The 15,276-nt window shown below is 45.6% G+C and overlaps 1 protein-coding gene across 1 annotated transcript; it reads left to right on the plus strand.

Annotated features, from left to right (window-relative positions):
• Positions 1-462: 462 nt before the first annotated feature.
• Positions 463-1,107, plus strand: LOC147992089 (uncharacterized). Its single transcript, XM_087538919.1, has one exon. It carries the CDS (start codon positions 463-465, stop codon positions 1,105-1,107), a length of 645 nt encoding a protein of 214 aa, XP_087395045.1.
• Positions 1,108-15,276: the final 14,169 nt, after the last annotated feature.

Consider the following 15,276-nt stretch of genomic DNA (forward strand, 5'->3'; position numbering starts at 1 on the left):
TGGGCAGTGATTTCCTTGGATTTCATCGAAGGGTTGCCACGATCAGGAGGCTACGACATCATCCTTATGGTAGTGGACAAGTTCTCTAAATATGGCCACTTCTTAGCCATGAAGCACCCATACATAGCTCTCTCGGTGGCGACTACATTCATGCAAAACATCTTCAAGCTACACGGTCTTCCCATGGCGATCATGTCTGACAGAGGTTGTATCTTCACAAGTGCCTTGTGGCAGGAGCTCTTTAAACTGGCTCAAACGCAACTCCGCATGACCTCTTCTTACCATCCTCAGACAAATGGGCAAACAGAACGAGTCAACCAGTGTTTGGAGACGTATCTGCGTTGTTCAGTTCATGCATGCCCCAAGAATTGGTTCAGGTGGTTGTTCCTTGCTGAGTAGTGGTACAACACAACTTTTCACTCATCCTTGGGGGGAACCGCCTTTGAAGTGATATATGGCAGCATGCCCCGAGAGTTTGGGGTGAACCAAGTGGATGAGTGTACTGTTCCAGACCTGGCATCTTGGCTCAAGGAAAGAGAAGTCATGCTGGAGCTGCTCCAACCACAGCTCAAACAAGCCCAGGAAAGGATGAAAAAGAAAGCGGATAAAAAACGCAGTGATTGCGAGTTCACCGTGGGCGATGTTGTTTTCCTCATACTGCAGCCATTCATTCAGACATCGGTGGCGCAACGCCCATTCCAGAAGCTGGCATTCCAATACTACGGGCCATACAAGGTTGTGGAGCGAGTGGGGAAGGTTGCGTACAAGTTGCAGCTGCTGCCAGAGAGCAAGATTCACCCGGTAGCCCATGTGTCACAGCTGAAGAAGGCAATTGGCGGAGACATTCTAGTGGAATCCGAACTTCATCCGAATGATGAAATTCTTCGCAAGGAGCGAGTGCCGACAGCCATCCTTGCCAAGAAGACAATCAAGACAGCGAAGGGTGACAAGATACAGGCCCTGGTGCGTTGGGACGAACTACGAGATTCCATGGCCACTTGGGAAGAGATTACTCAGCTCGGCAAGCGCTTTCCATCTACATTTGCTTGGAGACAAGCCATGCCCCAAGGTGGGAGAATGTTAGAACGGCACCACCCCAACACCTGACTGGCGGGCCCTAGGAGCAGGTTGACCCCACGGTCAGCCATGACGACCCATGTAGAGGACAGCTCAATAGGCGATGACGTACGCGATGCAAGACGGGGATTGGTCCAAAACTGCCAGCGGGGCGAGGTGGCCTTTATAGGCTAGCGAGTGGTGTGTGTGTGTTTGTGGGGGGGGGGGTTATGAAATGTAATATGACTTGAACCGGAGCTGATCTCCTAGAACTCGTCCTATCTATCGATCCCCTTCCTTCCTTCTCCTACCTACTCCCGTTCCTCCTCCTCCTTCTAGATCCACCACGACCAGGCATGTTACATTGCCATTCCTCATTAAAGTCAAACCCAACTACTAAAATGGATGATGTGCGTAAATTAACATTTTCTCTCTCGATTAATGTGACAATTGGCATTTGGCGGCCCAAGAGAGGTTCTATTCTTTCAATCCTCACCATATATTAATCACCATAAATCATACAATCGGCATTTTCCCACTCTGTTATGCGGGGCGGCACCCCATTGAACAAGCAAACCATCATATTATGTAGTCATACAAAATTTGGATATCCCATAGGCTACATGCGCGCAGATCATGCATGTGTTGGTGGTCACGCGCGCATGCATCCTCCGAACTTAACCAATTCCTTCATGTCCGTGTAGCCTAACTGCCGCCGAAATGACGCCACGGCCCACGAAAATGTAGCAAACTCGCCGAGGCCATGGGGTTTATTTGTTCATCCACTTTCCGTCGGAACCCTTTTCGTCCACATCTGGCCACCTTTGCTCCCTCACTGGCGACCAGAAAACCCTTGCCAACCAGCCATCCTGAAACCCTAGCAACCCATGGGCCTCTTCGGCAGGAAGGGGAAGGGGAAGGGGAGGCTCAGCGCCGACGCGAGCTCTTCCTCTTACACCAGCGGCGGCTAGCCGCGGTGGGGATCGAGTGCGTCTGTACATACCAGTCCACCAAGCGCGATGGAACTGGAAGTACCGCCCTCCCCTGTAGTATCCGGATGTGAACCTGTCGCACGGCTGGCTTCTGGATCCTGAAGTGCATCCCCATTCCGGCGGCACGAGCTCCTTACGCCGGAGCAGCGCGCGATGCGTGTCTACGCGCCAGACTCCCCCAACTAGGAGCGCTGGATTGCGCTAGACCATGAGGAGGAGCGTCGCCGCGGCTTCCACATCGACCACAACGTTCATCCGCCGCCCCCACAGGTATTGCCAGAGGAGGAGGCGGAGGCGGAGTACCAAGCCGCCCTCGAGGAGGCCCTAGAGCGCACGCTGGAGGAGAGTCGGCTCGAGGAGGACGCCCATTGAGATGGGCTGGAGCATGCACTTGCCTTGTCAGCGGCGGGGGACTCTGTCCAAGCCTCGTTGTTCGTCCCGCCACTATCGCCGCTGCCGCCCTTCGTCAAACCCAAGGCCGAGGCGGAGCCGGAGCGTGAGCCCACGTCCATGCAGAAGCGGTCGCCGCCAGCGCCCACTTGGCCGAAGGATTCCTATTCATGGACAAGCTAGCTCCGCGAGTGGGTGAGCGCGCCTCCCTACTACTACGCCTCCACGCCCAAAGAGGAGGCGGCACACCTTGAGTGGTGGAAGGCGCATTGGCTCGCCGAGGAGGGGGGCGACGTCGAGCGGTAGATGCGCAGCAGCAGCTACGCCGTGACCAGCAGACATTGCGCCTTGAGGAGGAGGAGGAGGAGCGTGCCCGCCTCGCCGCAGCTGACGCTGGAGGAGGCTGTCCTGGCGGCCTATCAAGCCGCGTTCGGTTGGGCTGGGCTGCCTCCCGTCTTCATCGACATCACCGGTGGCGACGACGACGTCAACGGCGAAGGCAAGGCGGGCTTAGCATTTTTTTTATGTCTAATTGGACTTTGACCGATGGTTGACCGACCATTTATGTTTTATTAAGTTTAATTAGGTCAAGGGGGCAAAAATGGATATGCCCCTCTTAGGTGCACACGCCGGCCCAAATTAAAAAATAAACGCGCATGTTTGCTTGGCCGACCCAAATAAACAAAAAGTGGACAAAGCGCATATCCGTTTGGATTGCTCGGTTGGAGTTGCAGTGAATACCTTAAGACTACCTACATACCTGCCTCATACCTTAGACTTTTTTTTTTGCGAGTGCCCCATACCTTAGACTACCTACCTACCTACCCCAGCAGCTAGAGCTAGTGGTAGTCGTTGTTCTTTTCCTAGTGCTTTGTAAATGTGAAGCTTGCTAGCCTGCTGTGTGTTCTTCCATAGCAGAGGATGCTATAGAGTTTGCTAGCCTGCTCTGTAGGTGATGAACTGTAATCGTGAATCCTTTGATTTCACTTGAAACGAAATCCGTAGCACAAGTTAATCAATTAAAAAATAATAAGAAAATGTGATGGTCAAGGCGCTCTCTCTCTCTCTCTCTCAACAAGCATTCACCCTGCTTTATATATATAAAGCTCAAATGGTCAAATTGATACAAAGTGATTAGAAAATCCTCATACATGGAGGTCAAGAGAAAAATAAAATGGTAGCAGAACGAGTCGCACAAGTCAACTAACCCATTCTCAAAAAAAAAAAGTACAACTAACCCATTCTCAAAAAAAAGTACAACTAACACCAACACCACGTGTGAAAACAGGAGACGTCTGACCTAACAAGAGACCACCAAGACTACTAAACATGACCGGATCCGCGCCGCCTTGCGAAATCTTAGCGCCGAACACATTGAGCAATCGCAGTAAAGGGCTGACACGCTGTTGAGACAGCCCCCTCAATCCGGCCGTGGAGCGCTGCTCATGTTAGAAGATAGCAAGGACCAAGAACGGAGATCATAGGGACATGTGTATAAGATAGGAAAACACCAGAACCCTCCTCCGGCAAGATCCTAGTTGAATCGGCTAATTAAGAGCCCCCGAGGCCCCCTGCCACCAGTCTTGAGCTCCCTACCTGCAGTCTAAACGCCCGAACACTAGGATCCCTGCTCACAGCCTACAGGGCACCACCAGCCGAAGGCACACAACCCCAGCGCACCCGACAGATGCGTCGGCAAGAGGTGGTCAATCAGGTCACTCGCAAGTCACAATACCGCTGAATCTGGGACAAGCCCATACCCAATGTTGGCGCAGGGCGCAGCAGGCCAGGCACCTATATGCATCACTTCTTCAGCGCTCACGTAGAGATGCTTTACGACGAGATTTTTCAACAGGCAGAGCATTACTTGTCGACGGCCGAAGCTGTTAATTAGCTAACCGACCAGCTTGACCGTATCTAGCTTGAAGCCCAGAAGGACCACAAACGAAATCGATTGGGATGGCCGGTTTGTTTTATTTCTTCATTCTTGGTCTGGTGATTGCGCACGAACAGAAAGCGGAAGACTCGATTGCTCGCCGCCGGCTGCGCAGATGTTTCTTGCTCATGCAGTCATGCTAGAAGTGATCGACGGCTCCGGTGAGTGTTATGAGCCCAATCAGCATAGAGTCTTGTCTATCTTAGACTGCGGTGGAAGTAGGTTAAGTCATCGTTGCTTCTGCGCGTGCTAAGTTGAGAGCATGGTTTTGGGTACCGCCCGAGAAAAACGGATACCGGGCAGTTACCGCGTTTCTCGCCGCCCCACGAGAAATACCTATACCGAGCAAAAAATACCGAATTTTTCGAATAATTTGAATTTGAATTCTCAAGGTCTAATAAAGAAATTTGTTTCTCATATGAGACAATTGTCTTGCTCTGGCGTAGTGGTAAGCATCTGTTATGCGCCTTGGGAGGTAGCTGGGTCGAGTCCTCCTTCCGCACTTTTGTTTGTTCTTTTTGTTATTTTTCAAAATAGACAGCCAAAAAGGTGAAAAAATGACACCCCAATGAATCGAACTGGCGACCTGAACACAGCTAAGAGCGCACGCAGTTGAGGTACCACTAAGCTACTACCTCCTTGTTGAATGACTTCAGTTCAAGGTATTATTATATCTAATTTAAAATTGTTTGAATTCAAAATTCAATTTTAAATTTCGTTCGAAATTTATTCGGTATTTCTTGGTAACCGTGGTTACCGGGAATATCGCCCACCCACGAGAAAATTGGCCTATTTGGGATCCAAAACCTTGGTTGAGAGGCGCTTAAATTCTCGGTGCTTCTCATTCCCAAAGGCAAATCACTGCGATATTAGGTGCCTCTCAACTTCTTCACTACACCCCTTTTTGTGACTAAAAACTATCTAATACTCCACCAACCGAACTAGGCCAAGGCCAAGTTCGTACATTGGAGAAAGTTCGTACGGCAGCTCTGTCCAGATGCTATGAAATACGGAAATACTAACACTCACACATGTGGTAGTTTTGCAACTCACCCACACGTGTGCATCATCGTCAAGTGCAGTTTGCACGAATCTTGACACATTAAAGTAGAATTTGCATGCCACGTAGGACGGAGCTGGTGTGTGGGCGTTGGAGAGTTTGCCCACACGGCTCGCACCACGGCGTTTGCCAGCTGCGATGTCTGGGCAAACTAGTTTCTGTCCAGAGCCATCACCTAGTCCATGCACGTGTGGGCGAACTGCTTTTCGCCCACCTGACACTCCTACGTTGTGGATGGCAACTGCAGTTACACGAACGTGGCAACTAGGTAAACACATATGGCAACTGTGATTCTTTGCTAGACGGCAACTGCAGTTGCGCATTCGTGGCAACCAGATAAACACACATGGCAACTGTGATTAACCATACATGACAACTATTGTTGGACCTCACATGACAACTAGGTAAACCACATGGCAACTACTGTTTGAACATATGTGGCAAGTCGTTAATCACACACGGCAACTACCCTAAATTAGACATGGCAACTATAGTTAACCAAAATAAATAGAGTTGTCATGCTTTTACAACTACACTTGCCATCACGGATAACTACATCTGCCATCCAGGATGGCAACTAAATCGTCATCCCGCGAGTACCTAACGTAGCTACGCCAGGATGTGTAGGCATTTTTGCTTTGTGCTACACGCGCAGAGTAGAGATAAATAGTACTTGTTGAACATGTGGCATGAAGTAGCTGCGCCCACACATGTAGGCAATTCTAATGTTCGCCCACACACAGCCCGTGTGGGCTGCCTCCTACTCGCACCACACACGAACATGTGGGCGCATGTTTAATATACCACGCATATGATGAATATCGGCGTCTATGAAATACAGTAGAAGCCAAGGCCAAGTCCAATATGTATGGGTGCCAGAGGTGCGTGTAAAACATAACTAGGACTCCTATGACTCGCCAACCATAGCGTCAGTTATTTATATAGTTCCAGCTGTCACCCCATCGTTCCCTCCATCAAATGAGGTATTTATTATATGGAATTTTAGGGGCTTTAGCCACTCTGGCCGCCGCCTATAAAACTTAAAGATTACATTCACAGAGAGAATCAAGATTTCATCGGTCTTCAAGAGACCATTCACTTAGATTTAGATTGATCCCATGGAGAGAAAATTAGTGTGGCAATAGTTGCAAGGGCATTCGAGAGGAATGCTCCTCGGAATTAGCAAGGAGCCAAGGATTGCTATGACATTGTGGCATGCGATGCCGGGACGTTTTTTCTTAGCGCTCAGGTCGTACACCATGCATCGAATCGATCTTTAGGATCATTTGGGATCATTCTCATCGTAGAAGCTCTGCCGTTCCTTGCGGAATTGCAACACAAAGTTGTGAACTCGTCCGAGCTGCCTATCGTCATGGTGGCAATTTAACCTGGTAAGTAAACCCATGTTGCCTTGTTTTACCTCCTGTTGAAGGTGAGGCAACCACCTGTTATAGAAAATGTCATCACATGCAGGTACCCTAAAGGTACTCGTCGATGATGATTGATGAGTACGTACTAGCCACTAGCAAAATCGCATGACTTTACACGCTTAGTCAGAGTGACAAATGTTTGTATATGGGCGAGGGGGAGAAAGTAAGATCATGAAACGAATGCAAAAACAAAAGTGCAACTTATTCTAGATTAAATTACAAGGGATATGTGTCGTAGATAATATTTTCGTTATAGAGAAGAGAGATGCTATGGACATGACATATTTTGTCCAACTCGGGCACACAGATGTTCCATAACAACCGTCGATTGCTTCATGGATTTGGACCCAAAGCACATTTCGAGGATTGTAGCATCAAACCATTGTGCGAAGATCGGGCCCAAGGACAGCTTCCATATTAGCTTATGCTCACAGCTTCTCATACACATGACTCATGAGTCACGACACTCATGAATGCATGAACCAGCAGACACGTTTGACCAAAAAATGCAACACATACTAGCTAGAGTAGCTATCTGAGCTAGTTCTGAGGACTCCAGGGTATGCAGTTGGGCGGAGAGCACTGCTCGCTGCAGTTATCTCGGCACTCCCCGCTCCGCCCCCTCGTGCAGGCGTCACAATATCGTGTAGTGCAGGCGCTGATGCATGAATTGTTGATGGTGTCGTTGCACTCATCGCAGCTGCCGGTGCAGTTTTTGTCGGCCCTGCAGAGCGCGGACACCTGGGTCCTGCAGGAGTTGCAGGAAGGTTCAACAGCGTCGCAGGCACCGCTGCATTTCGAGGTAACGAAGGCGTAGCAGCACTGATAAGAACACTCGGGGCAGGATATCACCGGCCTCGGCCCCGGCGCTGGCGCGGGTGCAGGGGTTGGTGGCAGCAGCACCGCCGGAGGTGGTGGTGTGAGAGCTGGCGGCGGTGGTGGTGGTGGTGTTGGAGTTGGAGTTGGTGGCGGCGGTGCGGGTGAACGACAGCGCCCCAAGGAAGGCATGACTAGCATGGCGAGAACAGCAACGATGGCGGCCACCTTGAGAGCGAGAGCAGCTGAACCTGGAGCCATTGTGTTACGGAGACAGTAAGCAATGCAAGGCTAAGAGAGAACGAGGAGGGAGACGCAGGATGAGATTTGAGATGTGAAGACTTGCTTGTTCACATACGACAGTACTATTTATATACAGGCACCCAAGATTGGAATCTTAGGTATAGCTAATTAGTATTGTCATGTACTACTCCATGACTGTATAGATGAATTGTATTCGTAGCTTGGTAAACTGTACCAAGTTGCATGTTGAGATCTGCGCCATGCATGTTACAAGTTTGACTTTTCACATGTTACTCATCTTGACCAGGCGATTTGGGTTGGATAATCTCAGTGGAGGAGAACTAACTAGTACAGTACGTACGTACTTCCTCCGTTCCGAATTACTTGTCGCAGGTATGGATTTATTTAGATATATTTTAGTTTTAGATACATCCATTTCTGTGACGAGTAATTTGGAACGGAGGGAGTACTATCTAGGTATACATTGCACCAAATTCCAAGTTTGGATCTGCGCCGACTTCCGGCCTTAAAAAACAAAGATTGGCTTCATATATATTACTCATCTTGACCCGGCACTTTGGGTTGGATCTCAGTGGAGTGACAAAATTGAATCGCTCGAGATTGTCTTTGAGTCTTGGCAGCTGCCTTGTTTTGGAAGATACTGAAATGTATATTTAAGTTTGAAACTTCCTATTAATCAGTAACAAGAGCTGATTTTTATGTACTCACCCTGAAGACATCATGTGAGACATTCAGAAAAGAGAGAAAGGTAAATCTTTCCGAAGCACTTCGGTCGTGGCCAACAAGGAGGCTACTGCAGAACAAACATCTTCAGGTCATGGCCATTGGTTCCTCCTTATTGGCATCTGCTAGCAATTTTGACAGAAAAACTCGCATATAAAATATAGTATAATTTTCATTTCATTTGTTCTTGAATATATAACCACTTATGTGCGCTTGTTTATGCTTTTGGTTGTGTCCAAATTGCATGTGTTATTACAAAATTAAAACAAGTGCACTTAATAAAGATGATTTTTTTCTTCGACATACATGGCGTCTGGAGCGTGTTCTCTTCTATTGTTCTATTGTTCAAGTCTATGAACTTCTCAAATCTTTTCTCTACCTTGTGCAATCATTGTAATCATCTAGTTACCAGTAGAAATGTACAATACTCATTATAGTTAATGGAATGCTAGATCTCTCTTACCCCCCCCCCCCCTCCCCTCTCTCTCACACGCACACACATGAGAGAGAGGGAGGGTAAGTTTGGTCTTGTTGAAAGAGTCTCAGATGAAAATAATGTGCACATTTGTACCCACAATCTCCAAAGTCAGATGACGTTACAGATTTCCTCAGAGCACTATGTTACATCAACATAGGGATGAAAATGGAGTGGAAATTTTCCGTTTTTCCAGAGGAAAAATGAAAACGGAGAGGAAATATAAAAAAGGAAACGGAAATTTGCAAAACGGAAGTGGAAACGGAATTTCTTATGCGGAAGCGGAAACAAAAATGGAACGGTGCTTTCCGGTGGAACAGTTGTTGAAATGGAACTTTCCGTTTCCGTGAATATGGAATTTCCGTTTTCATTATAGACCCAAGGATGCTTTGCATTCCAACCACCAAACAACACACAATAACACAATGTGTAGAATAGATCATTTGAAGACCAACTTCTACTGCCACACATGTACTCAGCTTGACCCTATGCGTAATTTTCCTACTAAATACCACGCTAAGTTGCTAGCATAATCATATTATTTTGTAGCCATATTAACAATTCATAAATTTTTTTTGTTTTTGTGTGTATTTCTCTATGATTTAAGGGGGTTTTAAGTTCCGGTCAACGCCCACTTCTCATTCCGTGTATGCTTTGTATTTGCTCTGTGTCCGTTTTCGGTAGTATCTGTTTCCGTATTCATTTTCGGGGTTTCTGTATTCGCTTCCGCTTTTGCAAAAATATATGAAAACAAATGTGGTAGCACTCCGTTCCATCCGTTTTTACTCCGTTTTCATCCCTATCAACATGTGCGGCGAAAGCATGACTGCTTTGGATGCTAGATATTGGTATTATATGGATTAAAAAAAAAGTAAGAGCGACTCCAACCATAGTCCTCAGACCCCCCCTCCCCTAAATTAAACCATTCTGGGCTCCCTCAACTCCCAACACTCCATACCTTGCTTGGGACTTCAGGAAGTGGATCCTCTAACATTAAGGAGGAAAGTTACCTAAGCTACAGTGCAATCTAGTAAAAAAAAAAAGGAAAGTCAGAGGCACTGCAGCAAATAATGTAATTATCTACTGTAGCAGGTTATGTGTGTGGTTACTGTTCATGTAAATAAATTTAAAAATAATTTTATTGCATCATAATTTTGTTTGTATGTATTTTTTTGTAAATGTATATAATAGATTTGTAATTTACAAATTAATTCAAGTCATTTTAGCTTTAATCATATGGATGTGAAGGAGGAAAGTTAGAGAATTGTAGCTTAGGTGACTTCTCTTCTTGATATTAGAGGATCCACTTCCGGGACTTCAACCATTGATTGTATGGGCGGCAGCAAGTCTACAAGAGTCCCACTATACAAAGGACACTTTCAGGCTGATTTTTGCCCGACATGCCAAATTCAGCCGTTGATGCATGGGATGAAAGTGCAGCTATGCAGTCGGTTTAGCATAGTGCACATATCGGGCCAGGAAGGATCATTCGCATAGTAGATTCAAGTCTACAGACCATTATGGAGTACATTTCGTCTACAAATTCTCTCTTTTTTGTACTTTGTTGTGAAATATTTTATAGAAAAACATAAATACCTAATGATGCATTGCCAAGATAAATGTGATTTATCATGACGTCCATAGCCTTGAAAAGAAAGAAAAAATCCCAAAAGTAAAACAAAAATCAATCGCAGTTGTTAGAAAAGAGGAACTTGGGAGGGTCTATGTATAGAAGAGTCTAGATTAAAATATAATTTATGTTTTGTGGTTTGTGCATAGTATCCATTATATCGGCCTTCAGTCCAACTATAGAATCTTCTAGATGTTACACTTAGCAGGATCAGGTGTAGTAGAGAGTTGATCGAATGGCCATGTAGCGCTAGAATTTGCCATATCTCTACTGCCAGATTGGTTTCATCCAACAGCCGACATCAAAGTTATTCGCACACACTATCAATGCTATTGATAATGACATTGATGCAAATGTGGTGAATGCCCTTAGAGAAGTGAAATTTATTCTAGAGTGGAATACAAGAGAAAAGCGTGCACTTATCTAGGTATCCCATTCACCATCGTAAGTTGACTAACAGCGAATGGAAATGTATCGAGGATCGGTTTGAGAAGAAACTGAGCTGCTGGAAGGGCAAACTCATGTCGTATGGAGGCCGATTGATTCTCATTAATTCGGTGCTCACGAGTATGCCTATGTTTCTTTTATCCTTTTTTGAAGTACCAGTTGGAGTTAGGAAAAGGCTGGACTTCTGTCGGTCACGTTTCTTCTGGCAGAGTGATGAACTTAAGAGAAACTACCGTTTAGCCAAATGGGATGTCATCTGCAGACCAAAAGACCAAGGGGGTCTTGGGGTTGAGAACCTTGAAGTCAAGAACAGACGCCTTCTCAGTAAGTGGCTATATAAGTTATCTGCCGAGACTGAGGTAACTTGAGCGCAGATTCTTCGTAACAAGTATCTGTACTCTAAGACCTTGTCGCAGGTGACAGTTAGACCAACTGATTCGCCTTTCTGGAAGGGGCTAATGAGGGTCAAAACTACTTTCTTTAATAGAACAAAGTTTATTGTCGGTGATAGCAATAACACTCGATTCTGGGAGGATACTTGGCTTGGTGATACGCCCTTGGCTCTTCAGTATTTGTCGCTATATCGTATTGTGCAGCGACGTGATGCTCTGGTTGCAACGAGTTTGCAATCCGCTCCCCTTAATATTCACTTTAGGAGGGTGCTTGCTGGGGACCGGTGGGAGGCTTGGATTCATCTGGTGAGTAGACTGATGGAAGTTCAGCTTACTCATCAACCCGATCAGTTGTGTTGGAAGCTTACTAGATCTGGGGAATTTACAGTCAAGTCGATGTACATTGATGTCATGAACTCTACACTACTAGAAAAATGGCTATAGCCAATATCCCTATTAGTGGCGCACCAAAAGCATGTCACTAGTAGAAAAAGGGACAAACGTGAAGCACATTAGTGCCGGTTTGAATTAGAGTCGGCACTAATGTGTACATTAGTGCCGGTTCGTGGCGGCGATCAATAGTACCGGTTCGTGGCGAACCTTTAGTACCGGTTCATGCCACGAACCGGTACTAAAGAGGCTACGTCAGCCTACGGTCAGGCTATGGCCCCACCATCACCATTTAGTGCCGGTTCGTACCACGAACCGGTGCTAATGAGGTTATGGCAAGCTGTTTTTAGTCCCACCTCGCCAAGAGAGAGGCAGTATGAGCGGTTTATAAGCCGTGAGTGCACAGACAATGACGAAGAGTTGCAATGCTCACCTACATGTTGATTAGCTTCAAGCCTTGCGGAATAGCATAGATTGCACTGAGCTATGTGCAGTGCAGTCTACACTATTCTGAATGGCTTGAAGCAAATTAACTAGCATTGCACGTCTTTTTAATTTTTAATAACTTATTTAAACTCCGGACTTCTTTTGTGTTCAGTATGCAGCATTTAAAGCAACGTCATCAATTTCCAACATGTTCTGACATCATTTGTTGTTTTTCGGTCATTTACCTAATTGTTTAGAGAGCTAAATGACCGTGAAATTGAAAATCACTACAAAATGAATCCTGAAAATGTTGAAACTTGGCATGGTATCATCATATCACCCGCATAACATGCGCGAAAGAGTAGAGAGGGTCACGGCAAAAACTGGACGCACTTCGTGTACAAACTGGACAAACTCATTCCGAGTATCAGGGTTTCGGAGTCCGGAGTGGGTACTAATGTGCATCCCACCAATCAGGAAGAATCACACGGATCGTGTGTTTCTTTCTAGCTCTTGCGAGTCGTTGAATCAAGAGTGTGTTTTTTCCTAGCTCATGTGAGTCGTTGGATCGAAACTACCACAATCACTTTGTGAGCCAGACGACCCTATATATAGCCCACCTCTCGCCTTCCCTGCATAAGTCTTTCAGTTCATCGACTACATACATCTACCAGTTCATCGACTGCATACATCTACCAGTTCATCGACTGAATACAAATCATTCGGATTCGCCATCATACGTCCAACCGTGCATTTGATATGCATATATATGCATCACGAGCCACGGTTGGGCTGTATGATGGAGATACCGATTGGTTTGTTCTAGATCCGACATAAAAGGTTTGATACAACTTTTTTTTTGTGACATAAGAGCTATCTCTCCTCCTACCTATTTTAGTTACACAACTACCTATTTGTGCCAAATTTTCACTTTTGCTGTTGCTCTTGCATCATAAGCATCCATATTAACTGGACTTACAAGTAATGCAATTTAACCAAACTATCTTGTGATCTTCGCCAAGAGAGAGGCAGTATGAGCGGTTTATAAGCCGTGAGTGCACAGACAATGACGAAGAGTTGCAATGCTCACCTACATATTGATTAGCTTCAAGCCTTGCGGAATAGCATAGATTGCACTGAGCTATGTGCAGTGCAGTCTACACTATTCCGAATGGCTTGAAGCAAATTAACCAGCATTGCACCTCTTTTTAATTTTTAATAACTTATTTAAACTCCGGACTTCTTTTGTGTTCAGTATGCAGCATTTAAAGCGACGTCATCAATTTCAAACATGTTCTGACATCATTTATTGTTTTTCGGTCATTTACCTAATTGTTTAGAGAGTTAAATGACCGTGAAATTGAAAATCACTACAAAATGAATCCTGAAAATGTTGAAACTTGGCATGGTATCATCATATCACCCGCATAGCATGCGCGAAAGAGTCAGAGGGTCACGGCAAAAACTGGACGCACTTCGTGTACAAACTGAACATACTCTTTCCGAGTATCAGGGTTTCGGACGAGAACTCATCTGTTACATGGCCACTTCAATGTTTTTTAAACTTATTTGAACTCCGGACTTCTTTTGTGTTCAGTATGCAGCATTTAAAGCGACGTCATCAATTTCCAACATGTTCTGACATCATTTGTTGTTTTTCGGTCATTTACCTAATTGTTTAGAGAGCTAAATGACCGTGAAATTGAAAATCACTACAAAATGAATCCTAAAAATGTTGAAACTTGGCATGGTATCATCATATCACCCGCATAGCATGCGCGAAAGAGTAGAGAGGGTCACGGCAAAAACTGGACGCACTTCGTGTACAAACTGGACAAACTCTTTCGGAGTATCAGGGTTTCGGACGAGAACTCATCTGTTACATGGCCACTTCAATGTTTTTTAAACTTATTTGAACTCCAGACTTCTTTTGTGTTCAGTATGCAGCATCTAAAGCGACGTCATCAATTTCCAACATGTTCTGACATCATTTGTTGTTTTTTCGGTCGTTTACCTAATTGTTTAGAGAGCTAAATGACCGTGAAATTGAAAATCACTACAAAATGAATCCTGAAAATGTTGAAACTTGACATGGTATCATCATATCACCCGCATAGCATGCGCGAAAGAGTAGAGAGGGTCACGGCAAAAACTGGACGCACTTCGTGTACAAACTGGACAAACTCTTTCGGAGTATCAGGGTTTCGGACTATACAAAAATAAATAATGCAGAAATAAAAAAACTATACAAAAAAATTACTCAAAAATAAATAGAAGAAAATAAATAATGCAGAAAATAAAAAACTATATAAAAAACTACTCAAAAATAAATAAAAGAAAATAAGTAATGCAGAAAAGAAAAAACTATATAAAAAATTTGTTGGCGCACTGCCCTGTGGGTCTGCCAGACCTAGGGTGTGCAAATGCAGGCCCTGGAGGGCCAGCAGACTCACAGGGCAGCGCGCCCTAATTAATTAGGCCCAGAAGCCTGCTATATAGAGGAGTTCAAAGAGGTAGCCGCGGCTGGATTTATAAACCAGTGCGGCTGCCCTTCGCCGGGCGAGGTGGGACTAAACTTTAGGGTGGCAGCGCAAGGCCTTTAGTACCGGTTGGTGGCTCCAACCGGTACTAAAGGCCCCTTTAGTACCGGTTGGTGGCTCCAACCGGTACTAAAGGCCCCTTTAGTACCGGTTGGTGGCTCCAACCGGTACTAAAAGCCTTCGTTTCCCGCCGCTTGGCCTGGCGAAAATAGGCCTTTAGTACCGGTTGGAGCCACGAACCGGTACTGAAGGCCCATCCTATATATATCGCTCTTACGAAAATTTCAGTTTCATCCCCACTTCGTCTGC

This window comes from Triticum urartu, chromosome 1A (genome assembly GCF_056163025.1).
Source record: "Triticum urartu cultivar PI428250 chromosome 1A, HENAU_Tu73, whole genome shotgun sequence".
In the NCBI taxonomy this organism is placed as follows: Eukaryota; Viridiplantae; Streptophyta; class Magnoliopsida; order Poales; family Poaceae; genus Triticum; species Triticum urartu.

Coding starts and splice junctions, on each gene's coding strand:
- LOC147992089 (XM_087538919.1), top strand. CDS start 463: ATGCCCCGAGAGTTTGGGGTGAACCAAGTGGATGAGTGTACTGTTCCA.